This window comes from Chiloscyllium plagiosum, unplaced genomic scaffold (assembly GCF_037043375.1).
Source record: "Chiloscyllium plagiosum isolate Xiang-an unplaced genomic scaffold, Cpla_swu_hap1 HiC_scaffold_8, whole genome shotgun sequence".
Lineage (NCBI taxonomy): Eukaryota > Metazoa > Chordata > Chondrichthyes > Orectolobiformes > Hemiscylliidae > Chiloscyllium > Chiloscyllium plagiosum.
In genome coordinates, this window is record NW_028270146.1 from 66064842 (window position 1) to 66080091 (window position 15250).

General features: G+C 37.8%; 2 protein-coding genes across 3 annotated transcripts in view; one reads left to right on the top strand and one right to left on the bottom strand.

The window, feature by feature from the left end:
• The first annotated feature begins 495 nt into the window (after positions 1-495).
• Positions 496-4342, top strand: fam177a1a (family with sequence similarity 177 member A1a). The gene is made up of 5 exons (XM_043697818.2): positions 496-633; positions 878-1054; positions 1140-1206; positions 2766-2863; positions 3837-4342. The coding sequence occupies exons 1-5, from the start codon at positions 550-552 to the stop codon at positions 4041-4043; spliced, it is 633 nt and encodes a 210-aa protein (XP_043553753.1). The 5' UTR covers positions 496-549; the 3' UTR covers positions 4044-4342.
• ppp2r3c (protein phosphatase 2, regulatory subunit B'', gamma) overlaps positions 4280-15250 on the bottom strand; it is a 33680-nt gene continuing 22709 nt past the window's right edge. For both annotated transcript variants that reach the window (XM_043697815.2, XM_043697817.2), the window contains exons 8-13: positions 14558-14613; positions 14387-14462; positions 14154-14290; positions 9840-9977; positions 6929-6988; positions 4280-4558 (exon numbers count right to left, since the gene is read on the bottom strand). In XM_043697815.2, coding sequence (XP_043553750.1) covers positions 4370-4558; positions 6929-6988; positions 9840-9977; positions 14154-14290; positions 14387-14462; positions 14558-14613 — 656 coding nt within the window. In that variant the 3' untranslated portion in view covers positions 4280-4369. The remainder of the gene's footprint in view (positions 4559-6928; positions 6989-9839; positions 9978-14153; positions 14291-14386; positions 14463-14557; positions 14614-15250) is intronic.

Consider the following 15250-nt stretch of genomic DNA (forward strand, 5'->3'; position numbering starts at 1 on the left):
CCACAAATGATGGATTATGATCAATAATAGAAGCCTCCCTCTGTAATTCCCTCTAAACCTATAACCCTCTGAGGTATCAATGTTGGTTCATTAGCACTAGAACAGAACTCTTAATGGCCACTTTATCGAACAGATGCGGCGGCCTTCAAGGATTTTATCCAATAATCAGAGATTTCAGGACCAGCTACAGTCTTTTCAATTTAAAGTCTGGAACTGATTTATTTGGATTTTTGGGGACAGTTTGCTACTAAGTGTTGGACCTACGGTTCCTTTTCATTTGGGTTTGTTATTTGAGCAGTGTACTCAAGCAAGTTTTAAGGTTCGTGAGTAAATAATAAATTATTAATTTGCTAATGAGCGAACTGCTACAGTCAGTAGTAAACATTCTGGGTTTTTCTCTCTGGTTAATCAAGATTACGCTGACAGACGTTGTTTCGACAGTTCCTGTATAGCCTTGTAGAGAGTACAGGCGGGCGGGGTAACAGGGGGCTCGGCCTCATATGGGCGGTGCTTCCTGTCGGGCATCGGGCTGTTGTGCGTTCATAGGGAATGGCGGAGAAGTTACCGGGTCTCGGCCTCTACCTTAGTCCCGGTAATATGCTGCTGGCCGGCGGTAACACGGACGCGGAGAAGGTGAGGTTAGGACCGAGCATCCAGCGGCTGAGGTTCGAGCCCCAGCAATAGTGGGCGGGCGGCTGGGCTGGGCCGGGCCGGGCCGGGCCCCGAGCCCCTGTTTAAATTCAAGGCTGACTTGCAAAGATAGACAAAAACAAATGTTAATCACATGACCCAGTCTTTCCAAGTAAAATACTGCATGATTTGTATGTACCCAATAAGCACTGACTTGGATTGTTTAACTGTTTTCTTCCCTTTAAAGTTGCAGGCAAATGGAAAATCATTTGAAAATGTAGAACTTGGGGACGTGAATATGAAAAAGCAAAAGCTTCCTCGAAGGATCATTCACTTTGCTAGTGGCGAAACTATGGAGGAGTACAGCACGGATGAGGAGGACAAGGAAGATGAAAAGAAAGACTTATTGCCTATGATTGATACTGTAAGGTTGAAGTTCATTGAGTTCCTAATCTAATTCACAAACAACTTCAGCGTGTAATGCATAATGTGAAACATTTTATTCACAGAGCACACTTCCTTGGGGTCCATTTCTGTGGTTTTACATGCTAAGATTTGCTACAGGTACACTGTCAGGTATGATCTACATCTATGTTATAATGGACTACAATGTTGATTTGTGTGAACAATACACACAAGTTTCACTATTTGAAATCCACATTTACAACTTCCTCAATTTAAGGATTACAAAAAAACCCTTGAGAATGATTTACTTAGCTAATCAAAAATTATGGCACAAGAGGAAGTAATGTAACTTAAATGTCATTTTAAAAAATATTTGCAGTTCAACTGCAAACAAACTTTCCAGTAGACTTACTAATTGACTCTGGGTTTAAGTTTGCATTTCTACACTCAACTTCTGATGTTCAATGCTAAATTGAGGTGCCAAGCTGATTCATTACCTCAGTTGAACAAGGGAGATGTTAATAGGATCACTTCATGTGCAAGTCATTGATGGTATATAGGCTTGTTTTGTATTTCAATACCTTTTGCTATATTCAGTGCATGTGAACCTACTGTAAAATTGGTCAGTGTTCTGGTGGCTCACCACAACTCAAGCAGTATCAGAGATTGAGCATACCTCATCTGTATCTCTATATCTTTGTTTATTAGACTTAAGGGAGGGGCAAGGTAAATCAGTATCTTTAAGTCATTTCATAATTTTTCTAAAACAATAAAGTGACCAAAAAGAAAAATGGCATTAATGACAATACCTTGCGAGCACTAATGCTGCAAAATTGATAGGACATTTGTTTAAAAATTAACCTTTTTTCTAGTATTTGTTTTTATCTTCTCTCCAGAGTTTTTACAAGTGCAAGTCTAAACTGTTGGTAAGCTGTTTTGTCAGGGAGAGTAAAGCAGTCCAGCCTTATAGCAGAAGTCATTGAATACTAATGGGAAAGGGAACGGTAATTAATATTATTCCACCTTCTCTAGAAGCACCAAAGGCAAATGCAGAGCCTGGAGGTCAGGGAGGGAAGGAATACAAATAGAACAATGATTCTACAGAATGTTAGGCATTGTTAGCATCCAGGCAGGTTTTATTGTTTGGAGGAAAAGTTGATTAAAATGGAAAAAAACCTAGGCAGGTATTATGGATAGGAAAATTAAACATCCATAGAGAAATAAATACGTAAACCAGCTTCTTAAAAGATGTTCCTACATGCCAAGGATTGCAGTTTAACAAAGCAGCTTACCACATCTTCTAAAAGGTATTTGGGAATAGACAGTAAATGCTGGCTCAGTCATTAATTCTAATTCCCTTGAACAAATTAAAAACAAACTGACTGAAGCAGTAGGAGACTCTGCAAGATTCATTGTATGCAGGTAGGGAAAATAAAGTTAGTTGGACAGGATCAGGCTGCAACAGTGTATCAACTTTGACATTCCGCATTGAGTATTAAGGGATTTTGGAGGTCATGGCATTAAGTTCTTCAGAGATGAGATAAATGACAGTCTTTGAAATAATGGCTGAAGGTTCAAGATTAAATGGTGGAGAAACATGAAATCTAGACTTCAATCATAGCAAAATAGTGGAAGCAAGATTATTCTAGAAGAAAATGGGCTTTTGGCACCATCATGTTCACCATAAATTAAGCTATTACTAACAGGCTTCTTTTTTTTTATATATAAAGTTTGTGACTTCTTGGGAGAAAAGTTAGCTTCACTTTTTGGTATAAATGCTCCAAAGTACCAATATGCTATTGACGAGTACTACAGGATAAAAAAGGAGGTAAGTGGATTGCATATGTTTGTTCAATAAGTTAAATTCAGCAAGCCATTTCACTTGTTTTATAAATGAACAATAGGCAAATTAATTCTTTATGAACTCAGGAAATTCTTAGCCTAGACGCTTTAATTTCTAATATTTAGTGTGCTTTGTCAACTAGACTATTAATATATTGACTTAAATTTTACAAGGATAATTGAATTTGCTTTCTATTGTGAGTATGCTGTGATTCAAATCCTTTTAAATATGCAAGAGTCAGATGTTTGAAAAAATTGAACCATCATTCGACCATTAATACCTACAGACAGGAAAGCAGGAATAATACACTGATGTAGTGAAACATCCATCTTATCCAATTTTGTGAAATCATTGCTTTTCCAAGTGATCCTTTATCATGGAAGCAGCATATTTTCCACAAACTATTTGCAAATTAAAATATCTCTGCCATGTAGTTGAGATTGATGTTTCATGCATTGTCAGAGGAAGATCAATACATAAGCAAGCATGTATGACATATTTCTGCCCAGTTACTGCAGTTGCCAAGTCAGGAAATTGGAAGTGATTTGTGTAGATATCATAAAATCAGATACAACTGACTGTGGGCTTTGCAAGCTAGTGTGGTAAACAAGTTACCTAGGTAGATCATGAGATCAGCTATGAGAAGTTTTTTTTTGTGTGGAGTTAACAAAGTTCGTAAGTGTCTGTGCAATAGGCAATTAAATTAGTCAGTATCCAGTTCTTTAAATGCATTTATAGATGTCAAAAGAATACAGAGTATTCCCTGTAGTAGAACGGCATGCCAGACCTGCTATTAAAGTTCAGCAACATGAAATTTACAGGCACGATTACCTGTGGGTTACAGGAGAGGATAGCATGGAATTGGCATAAAAGTATAGAAGTTAGAAAGTTATTTATAGGATAAGTTTGTAAAAGAATCTTGTTCAGCTAGGCTTGCTAATGCATGTAAATGTTACAGGAGGAGGAGGAAGAGGAAGAAAATAAAATGTCAGAAGAAGCTGAAAAGAATTACCAAGAGCAAATGGAACAGCAGCAAGAGATGGTTAGTGCACATGATGGTCTGCCAGTAGTTAATGCATCATTTGTGAATGTCAGCTTTGAAATGGAAAGTGATCCCACCATTATAACAGAAACTAAACAAAAAAGTGATCCTATTCCAACCTAGAGGAAATTATCCTACAGAAGATGATGCAAGGGTTCAGCGCTGCCTGTTATCCTGAAAAACAGCTATGCCTTAATTCACTGAAAATGCAGTTGTGCCTTGCGATCTTTCTTCTAATTTTGGTTTTCATATCATGCATCTGCTGTAATTAAACTGTTAATACTAGAAACAATATTGTATTGTTTAACCTATATAATTGCATTATTTATTTTAGTTCTTTATAAATAAGGAAAGATCACTTTTGTATACTACACAACTTTAATAAAAATTTGACTATTTATCATGTACAATTTACAAACTCAGTACAGGAGTCAGTTGTATTAATAGAATCATGAATCATCCAGATCAGCACTACCATCATTGTCATTTGCAACAAGAACTTCTCTGTTTTCATAAGTCCAAAAACCATTCAGATCAATTAGAATACTGCTGACGGTGTCTCCTTGTCCACTGCTTATTAAATCTTGAAGGGTGATTTTATATGGATCTTTGGGCTTAACCATGTCAAAGATTTCATCCTGTAAGAACAAAGTTTTCAGTATAACCTTTCGCTTCTATGATAGATACTTAAGATTTTTTTCAGAAAACAAATAAAAGATTAGATTAGATTAGATTAGATTACTTACAGTGTGGAAACAGGCCCTTCGGCCCAACAAGTCCACACCGCCCCGCCGAAGCACAACCCACCCATACCCCTACATTTACCCCTTACCTAACACTACGGGCAATTTAGCATAGCCAATTCACCTGACCTGCACATCATTGGACTGTGGGAGGAAACCCACGCAGACACGGGGAGAACGTGCAAACTCCACACAGTCAGTCGCCTGAGGCGGGAATTGAACCCGGGTCTCTGGCGCTGTGAGGCAGCAGTGCTAACCACTGTGCCACCGTGCCCCCCACGAACTAGACAGTCCAGGCATAAATAAAGCCATTTGACCTTCCAAGTTTGCTACCCTTCAAGAGGAACTTTATTGCTGGAACAGAACAGCAGGTCAGGCAGCATCCAGGGAACAGGAGATTCGACGTTTCGGGCACAGGCCCTTCTTCAGGACCCGAAACGTCGAATCTCCTGTTCCCTGGATGCTGCCTGACCTGCTGTGCTGTTCCAGCAATAAAGTTTCAACTTTGATCTCCAGCATCTGCAGACCTCACTTTCTACCCTTCAAGAGGAACATAGCTAATTATGTATCTCGCCCCATTGCTATTAGCACCTTTTTAAAGGGGGAAGATTATGGCCTAGTGGTATTATTGCGAGATAATTAATCCACAGATCCAGGTAGTGGTCTGGGGACAAAGTTGGAATTCAACAAAAATCTAGAATTAGGAATCTAATAATGACCATTAAATCATTGTCAACTGTGGGACAAACCTATTTAGTTTAGTGATGTCCTTTAGGGAAGGAAACTGCCATACACACCTGGTCTGGCCGACCTGTGGATGAGTTTTAAAAAAATGCTCTCAGGGTAGAACATTTCAAAGATTCAACCCTATCAATGAAGAAATGTATTTATCTCAGGCCTGAATGATCAACGTTATTATCTTAGGTATGAGAGCCCAAGTTCTAGATTACCAAACAAGGGTAACTTTTCCTATCTATCCCAGTCACTTTACATGCTTAACTAAAGGTGAGTAAGCATAGTCAATTTAATCTCTCCTCTGGACAATCCATTCATCTCAGAAACTAAGCTAGTGAACTTTTGTTGCAGCTTGGGTATTAGCACAAAAATGTCACACTTCAGTGTGGAGACAAGCAAAAGACTTCTTCCTCTGCAGAGGGGCCTGGAGCCATTGACTGATTAGTGTGCTTCAGGAGGCTCTCTACCTTCCTGAATTGGACAATAGGCTCAAAAGCAGCCACTCTAGGAAAACAGCTCACACTTATGGCTCATTGTGAATGGAGATTTAGAACCTCCCCTACAAAAACAGTCATGACATAGGTCCCAAAATCTACAGAAAATATTAATTTCTTCCTTTTGTGCTATTTTACAATGGAGGATTGGGAAAGTGACATTACAACTAAATATTTTATGTTTTGGAATCCAATATTTCTTAATGCATTGAGACATAAGCTATATTGAAGAGATACTTCTGCAGATAAAAGAGTACTGCTTTACCTTGAGCATTATAAACAATCTACTCATGCCTTCTTCTATAATGCTGAATCAAAATGACAAATTAAGATGAGCTGAAAACTTGTTCCTTGACCAAATTTTTTTTAATCCAGGCCAGAATATAGAGATGTACCTTCTCCACAATGTGTCTTAAGACAAAAACAAATAGGTAATCTCAATTTATTACTCATGGCCTTTGTTCGATTATTATTTCTTGTTCTATTTAGTCCTATCTCTGCAGTAGGTTTAACTCCACAGCATCATAGCTGCAATCATTATTTAACTTGGAAAGGGGTTTGCACAGTTCTGTTGGATCAGAATAATGAAAATAATGGGATTTTATGCTGTAGTGCAAGATTAAAAGTTAGCTGTACTATTTACTTGGAAATGCCATAAAGTACTGGATGTACAGCAGCAGCAAGAATAATTTATTCCAGCCACATTTCAATATTATAGCACAACTGAAATTTTGTTACATACACACACACAAAACACAGGACATCCTCTGCTATAACTTTTGTAGACACAGTCTATATAGCATAAAACCCATCACACTTCTTTGGAAATCAAGAGAGGTAGAACAGTAATATTGGACTCCATTAACTTCACCTCGTGCCTATAGATGCTGTCAGACCTGCTGAGATTTTACAGCACTTTGTTTTTATTATAGACTATTGGTTGCTGTACAATGGAAACTCAACATTTTCCCTCCAAAGTAGCTGTATTTGTAAAGTATTCCTAAACATTAAAATGTCTTCTGATGGTGCAAGATACCTTAACATCCTGAAAGGAAACTGGCTCCTGCCCATGAAGTTTCATTTGCTCTTGTATAGCCTGTATAAATAAAAATTACAGAACTACAGTAAGATTTAATTGAATTACAAAGGATTAGTGCTTGCCTGTATGTTAAGATTAGGTTAGCAAATGAGCAAACCATCCTGTCTTAACAGAACATTCCACCTTTCAGGAAAGTCCTATTACAGCATGCTAGAATACACTTTAGTGGATAGTTGATAGATAGTATGAGTAAAAGTTCCAAGCAAACTTTTACAATTGATGGGTTGCCATTCCAGCCCTCCTTCACAAATGCAGAATCATAAGTTAACTTTACCCTTCTCAGTGGCATCATACTTATGAACATAAGTTTGGAAAAGACTTAATTAAACTGGGACTTTCTTGGTCTTAGTTCAATATTATCAAAATTAAAATACTGTTTTTAAAAAATTCACACACACAGCTGATATTAATGAAAAAAAACAAGTCAAAAATTGTAAACGAGTAATTGCATGTTTGATTATTTTAAATACGCAAGTATTAGATAGTGAAAGCTACCGTATATACTTAAGAGTTGATCATGAAAAATCAACTCCCTATAAATTTTGGAATTTTCCAGATATCTTGTGTAAAAGTTGACCTTAGTTCTTCACAGCTAACAGATCAACATGAGAGCCGGTATTATTCTGGACATAAACATTATGAGGAAATTGATTTTTTATGCAATTGTTTTGATGTACAATTCATACCAACAGTAGGCTACGGATTTCTTAAGTCCATTACTGAACAAGCACTATAATTAGTATAATACAAAGTTTACGAGGAGAAAGTGAGGACTGGAGATCAGAGCTAAAAATGTGTTGCTGGAAAAGCGCAGCAGGTCAGGCAGCATCCAAGGAACAGGAGAATCGACGTTTTGGGCATTCCTGAAGAAGGGCTTATGCCCGAAACGTCGATTCTCCTGTTCCTTGGATGCTGCCTGACCTGCTGCGCTTTTCCAGCAACACATTTTCAGCTCTAATACAAAGTTTATCACACCATCATTTCTTACATAGACAAGTCTATATGCATTTACTTCACTATAATTACCGTGCAGCTACCAACAATTTCTCATGACTACAATGATCAAATGAGACTGTATGAGAGTTAAATGTCTAATTTTTAAATAAATCAGAAATAACAGCTTAAAATGTTAATTGAAAAACTAAAACAGTAAATGAGAGAAAATGGAGGGACATGGAAGAAGTTGGCACAAAAGTTTAAGAAACAACAGGCCAGAGTCAGGTGACAACCTTCCTTTGTGTGCAGTTCAGCTGAATTCAGTTCCCCTGTATCACTCGTGGAATTACTGTAATTCATTATGTTTTTTTTCCTTTATTCGTTTAGAGATCAACTGGGCTTTGCAAATTACATGTATGTGGTATTTTCAGCCCCTCAAAAGTAGTATCCATGTAACAGTCAACCCCATAAATTTAAGCTTAAAAGTAGTCTAAAAAAAAAAGACTTTTACACAAGTATATACAGCATATTAACGAGATATCATTGGACCACACAAAATCTGTTACATTAATTAGCAGGACACAATCGAGAAACTGGATGACTGCATCATTTTTTTTAAACCTCAAAAGAATTTGAGTGTTGAAATGTACACCAGATTGATGGAATAAAAGTACATTGTCTGCTGGTTGCAAGGATCCTCTATGCTACTGCTACTATTACTGCAACACCATCAGTGTAATGCCTTTATCATACTAAAATGTACAAGTGCTTTCAAACAGAAAATGGATAGCAAGCTATATGAGGCGATATTAGGGCTAACACAGTAGATTTTCAGAAGCATCTTATGGAGGAAGAGGGATAGAAGTGTTTAGAGTGGAAGTCCAGAGCTGGGGTGCTTGTTATTTGAAGCCAATTAAAATCAGGAGGTAACTAATAGGCCAGAATTGGAGAAGTGCAGCTTTCTTAGAGGGTTGTAGGGCTGGACCAGATTAAAAAGAGGGCTTTGAAAACAATTTCAAAATTAATATGTGACTTAACCAGGAGTTTAAGTAGACCAACAAGTACAGCAGTGATGGGTGAACAAAATTTGCTGTGTTTTAACACAGGTTTTGAATGGCCCAAGTTTTAGAGAGGGTAGAATGTTGGGGAAGAAGTGAAGCTGATTAGAGAGCATTGGACTAGTTAACTTTAGACAGGCAAAGGCACTGATATGGTTTCAGCAGCATTTGAGCCAAAGCATGGTTGGAAGCAGGTGGTCAGTGCTCAGCAGGGCCAGTAAATGGTGCAGTAGTAGTTCAGAATCACAAAAATCTGATCCAAGTTTGTAAATAGTTTGGCTCTGCCTCCGACGGTTGTCAGGCAGACAGCTGGTGCCAGTAGTTATGGAACAGATTTTGCAGCAAAAACAAAGTGCAAGGGTTTTGATCTTACATACATTTCATTCAAGGAAATTTCAGCTTATCACATATGAATGTCAAACACGTAATGACAATTTAAAGACAACACAGAGTGGTCATGTGAAGTGGTAAAATGAGTTGAATTTTAATCTAATTCCCAGTAAGCATATGCCGACAATATAAATGATTGTTTCTAACAGGATACTAGTAAATGATGTTCATAAAGCACACAGAATGGCTGAAACAGTAAATAGAAACAGCATTATGCCGGTATGACACACAGTTTGAGCTTTTCAAGATATTGCAGAGACATTTTTTGGAAGAGTTTTGTTATGCCACAGCATTTGATAGGGCAATGCTCGATACGGACATGCCTGAAATAAAAGCTCCAATTCTAGCACTAACATCTTTCACCTTGATAAAGAATTCACCAATAGTCAAGCAGAAAATCTATAACAATTTTGAAATATGCACATTGAATTCAATAAGACTTCAAAACTAGAACTAATACTCACCCTGAAGAAGAAATTTAGGGAAAAAACATTAAGGTAACCCTTATTTTCCATATCCAGTAATTTAAAGATATACTGGAGAGCAGCAGGTTCCTTTCGGTTTTCCAAAGCAAGAACAAAATCCAAATATGTCTTGTAATCCTTAAGACAAAATGTCAGAAAAGTCAATTTCAAAAGAATGGATGTGTTTTTATTTCAAAATGTTCTTGACATTCTAGATTGCTAACATAATGAATGACCAATTTCTTAAATTCAGATTCACAAAATAAAATACTACTAGCAATATTGGTGTTTATGTGGAGAGCAATAATCAGTCACTTCTTGCCACACACATTTTATTCTCTGTTTATAATTACTACTGTGGAACATGAAAGGGAACCTTTTTAAACCAGTATTTGAAAGGATTGCTGCATGTTTTGAAAAGCAAATAACACAGCACTCACAGTGATAGAAGAAATGTAAAGTCTCTTATCTTAATACACAAAGCATTTGGAGTAAGGTAGACAAACTGACAGCACAAATCAAAGTCAGAAGGACTTTAACCCAGGGAGGATTTGCTGGGGTGGGGTTGGCCTCAATGGTTATTAAAATTTTCAAAACCAGTATAGGACAGAGTATCAAAAGGATCAGGAATCTAACTTCAGGCACATCAGAAAAGGAAACATCAATGAGAGGGTGCAGTCAACATAGGACTGAGGGTGTTGTACTGAATGCACACAGTACATAAAATAAGGTAAATCTGCTTGCAAAACAGATTGAAATTGGCAGATATGTTGTTGTGGGTATCACAGAGATGTGGTTGCAAGGGGATTAGGGCTAGGAACTAAATATCCAAGGATACATGTTCTATTGAAAGGATAAGCAGATCGGCAGAGGGGTGGAGTTGCCTTTTTAATAAGAAATGAAATTGAATCGATATCAAGAAGTAATATAGAGTCAGAGGGTGCAGAATCTGAGAGTGAATTTCACAAATGAAGAGCTTGATGGTTATGTACAGGCCTTTTAGCAGTATTCAGGATGTGGGGAAGAAAATTAAATGATTTGAAAAGGTATGTAAAAAAGGCACTATTACAGTAATTATGGAGGACTTCAATATGCATGTGGACTAGGAAAACCAGGCAAACAGAGTCAAGAAAAGGAATTTGTGGAATGTCTACAAGATGTCTTTTTGGAGCAGCTTGTAGTCGAGCCGATAAGGGAAAAAGGTATTTCTGGATTTGTAAAGAGGCAGATTTGATTAGGGAGCTGAAAGTGAAGGAACCTGAAGGGCGCAATGACCATAATATGATAGAATTCATTTTGCAGTCTGAGAGAGAGAGAAGCTGTAATGAAATTACAATTGAATAAAAATCACTTCAAAGACATGAAGGAGGAGCTGGCTAAAGTTGATTTGAAAGGAAGCCTAACTCGAGAAGACATGGTAGGGGTTTCTGCAGGTAGTTCTGGAGGCACACCAGAAATTCATCCCAAGGAAGAAGAAATATATTATTGATTTGATTTATTACTGTTAGGTTTACTGAGGTACAGTGAAAAGTGTGGCCTTACATGCTATTTAGGTAAATCGCACTGTATGAGCACATCAGAATAACAGAACAGAGCGCAGGATACAATGTTACAATGCCAAGAAGGTGCAGAAGAGATCACTATTAACATTAAAGAGGTCCTCAAAAGTCTGATAACAGCAGTGAAGAAGCTGTTCTTGAATCAGTTCGTACGTGTATACAAACCTTTTTATCTTCGGCCCAACAGAAGAGGGTGGAAAAGTATATAACCAGGGTAGGAGGGATCTTTGATTACTTTCCCGATGCAGCACGAAGTATAGATAAAGTCAGTGGATGGGAGATTGGTTTGCATGATGGATTGGGCTGTGATCACAACTCTGTGGTTTCCCTTGGTCTTGGGAAGCGCAGTTGCCATGCCATGCTGTGCCCCCTGAGGAAGTAGAGGCATTGCTATGTTTGCTTGACCGTACTGTCAATGTGGGTGGACCAGGACAGATTGTTGGTGATAGTCATGAACATTAAGTTCTAAGGAGTGACAATCTCCACCTCAGCACTGCTAATGCAAATAGAGGCATGCCCTCCACTCTGGTTCCTGAAGTCATTGACCAGTTCTTTCATTTTGCTGATGTTGACAGTCATCTTTACACCATGCTGTTAAGCAGTCACCCAATATCTTTCCTGTGCATAGTTTCATCATTGACATCTGAACTACAAATGGAGTTGGTGCAGAATTTGGCCACACAGTCATGTGTATAAAGAGTTCAATAGGGGGCTGTGTATGTAGCCTTGCAGAACATCAGTGCTGAGGATGATGTTGGAGAAGATGTTGTCACCAATCCTTATTACTGTGGTCTGTTGATCAGAAAGTCGAGAATCCATTTACAGAGTGAGGAACATAGACTTAGGTCCCCAAGTTTGGAGTTGAGTTTATTTGGAATTATGGTGTTGAAGGCAGAGTTGTAGTCAATCAGTAGTTGCCTGATATTGGTATCCTTGTTGTCCAAATGTTCCAGGGATGGTCAAGGAGATGGTGTCTGCTGTGGACCTGTTGTGCCAGTAGACGATTTGCAAGGGAACAGGCAATCTCAGAGGCTGGAGTTGATGTGAGCCAAGGGGAGGACAAGGCAACCATGGCTGACAAGGGCAGTCAGGGACAGCATAAAAGCAAAAGAAAAAGCAAATACTACAGTGAAGATTACTGCGAAGCCAGAGGAATAGGAAGCTTTTAAAAAAGCAATCGAGAATAACTAAAAAAAAGCAATAAAAGGAGAGAAGATGAAATAGGAGAGTAAGCTAGCTAGTGATATAAAAGATGATTGCAAGAGTGTTTTTTGATATTTATACGGCAAGAACGAGGCAAGAAGGAAATTGGACTACAAAATGAGGGCTGGAGAAGTAACAATGGGGAACAAAGAAATGATAGAGGAACTGAATAGGTCATTCACATTAGTTTTCACAGTGGAAAACACCAGGAACATACCAGAACTTCAAGAGTCAGGGGACAGAGGTGAGGGTAGTGACCATACTAAGGAGAAAGTGCTAGAGAAACTGAAAAGTCTGAAAGGTGGATAAATCAGCTGAACTGGATGAACTACACCACAGAGTTCTGAAGGAGATAGCTAAGGAGATTGTAGAGGCATTGGTGGTGATCTTGCAGAAATCAGCAGAGTCAGGATTCTGGAGGACTGGAAAATGGCTAATGAAACACTTCTGTTTAAGAAGGGAGCGTGGCTGGGAGGTCTGACCTCAGTCAGATTTGCATCCATTATTAAGGAGGAGATTGCAGAGTATTTGGAAGTTCACAGTAAAATAGACTGAGTCAGCATAGTTTCGTCAAGGGGAGGTCATGTCTGACAAATGTGTTAAAATTCTTTGAGGAGGTGACAAGTTCGACAAAGGATGTTCAATGGATATGAACTATTTGGATTTTCAGAAGGCCTTTGACAAGGTGCCACACAGGAGGCTGTTAAATAAGATAAGAATCCATGATATTGCGGTCAAGGTACTCGCATGGATACAGGATTGGCTGACTGTCAGAGGACAGTGAATAGGGATAAAGGGGTCTTTTTGAGGATGGCATCCAGTGATTAGTGGGATTCTGCAGGGGTCTGTGTTGGGACCGCAACTAACAATTTGGACCAAGGTTTTGTGTGTGTGTGCGTGTGCATGTGTGTGCGCGCGTGTATACAGTCAGGAAAACAAGGTAAACTGGGGAATTTTGTGTCCTTATTTAAAAATCTTTAACTTGTGACAACTCCAAGAAATTCCAGTGTACTACCCCAGTTATACTTCAAACAAACCTTTTTTCTTATTCTAGCATAAAACAGGCAAAGATGATTCAGTATTGGCACAATAAAATTTGTATGATAATATTAAAATACTAAACAGGAGGGAATTTAACCAGCTGCACATTCTTTGCTCCACAGGGCAAGCCTATCACTTGTTTATAATTATTTATCTTCTAACAGTTCAGTCAAACAAAATTACTTGGCTTAAAGCATGAGTAGAGTTTAATTAATATTTCCTAAGATATGAACAAAGAGCTTTATATATGAGAATTTACTAAATTAAGTCTTGGCTAAGCAGTTAAAACTGCACAGCAAGTCTAATCCTTAATCTGATGTGCCCAAAATCACTAATATAGCCATGAGAAAACATTTAGACTTTGATTGCCACAAAAACTCTTTCAAAAATAGTATCTCTAAATTGATTGAACAGAACATTTAGTTTAAAGAAGGTAAAATTAAATTCCAATACAGTTTCTTAACTTCACAAGAGATTGATTGTTGCAGGTGAATTACTTGTAGGCAATTACCATTTCTCCATCATACGTTAGGCACTCCTGAAAAACCCTATCCAAAAACACACCCGTAAGCGTTCCAGTACCGTAACGCGATAACTCTTCTTTGCTGAGCATTCCATTGTGATCTTTATCTAGATTTAAGTACTGACCTAAGAAATAAAAATGATCATACTGTAAACCATGCACCATAACAGATATGCCGCACAAGTTATGAAGGATCATAATAGTATGTATTCAACACATACCATATACTCTCAATGCAGAAGGTGCAGAAAACCAATTTGATTCTTGACTTTCCTTAGACAGCTCCTCATCTCTGAGCTACAAATATAAACACACAGGCAAAATCAGTTATGTTCCATTGCTATCAGTGGATCATAGTTAACATTCAAAAACTTTCTCCGATGGCCAATTACCTCCAACAAATCATCCAAGAAGCTGCAGGCCAAAATATCTTGGATTTTTATCTTACCTAGAGTAGTATCAAAGATATGAAAGTCAGGTTAGTTTGAATCATCATGCCAGCATAAATACAGGGAGATACAGTCCTCTATTGTAAAAGGTGAAGTGCAAATCACATTTTCTGGCAACTTCAAATCCGATTAAATCAATCAATCTGATGGTTCAGACTGCCACATCTGAATTAAGTTCAGGTAGTCTCAACCCAATTTCCAGCAATGTGGAACTTGTGCTGATAATTGGTAATTTTTTTAAACTGGTAATTTTTAAAAAAAATGACTCAAGAAAAAGGTAGAAATGTATTCAGTTCCTTTAGCTCTTTAGAAGCTGAATTACATTATTGGAAACTTTGCTTGATGATCACTGAACCACATCTTAAAAATTGCTCACTGCCAGCAACATATATCAAAAGCGTTTCCCATAACATAATATAGTCTTACTCCTGAAAAACAAAATGGTAAAATTTTATGAAGAAAAGCTTTATATTCTGATAAATGATACAAAACCCGTTTATTTAAGATTAAATCTTTTGGAAATACCGAGTAGGATGTTGAGACTTAATTAAGATTTATTTAGGTAAAAACAATGACTGCAGATGCTGGAAACCAGATTCTGGATTAGTGGTACTGGAAGAGCACAGCAGTTCAGGC

What these genes read in the sequence shown, in the direction of transcription:
- fam177a1a (XM_043697818.2), top strand. Translation starts at nt 550, where the DNA reads ATGGCGGAGAAGTTACCGGGTCTCGGCCTCTACCTTAGTCCCGGTAAT. An exon ending in GTAACACGGACGCGGAGAAG is followed by an intron (nt 634 to 877) that starts GTGAGGTTAGGA and finishes TTCCCTTTAAAG; the next exon opens with TTGCAGGCAAATGGAAAATC. An exon ending in TGCTACAGGTACACTGTCAG is followed by an intron (nt 1,207 to 2,765) that starts GTATGATCTACA and finishes TTATATATAAAG; the next exon opens with TTTGTGACTTCTTGGGAGAA.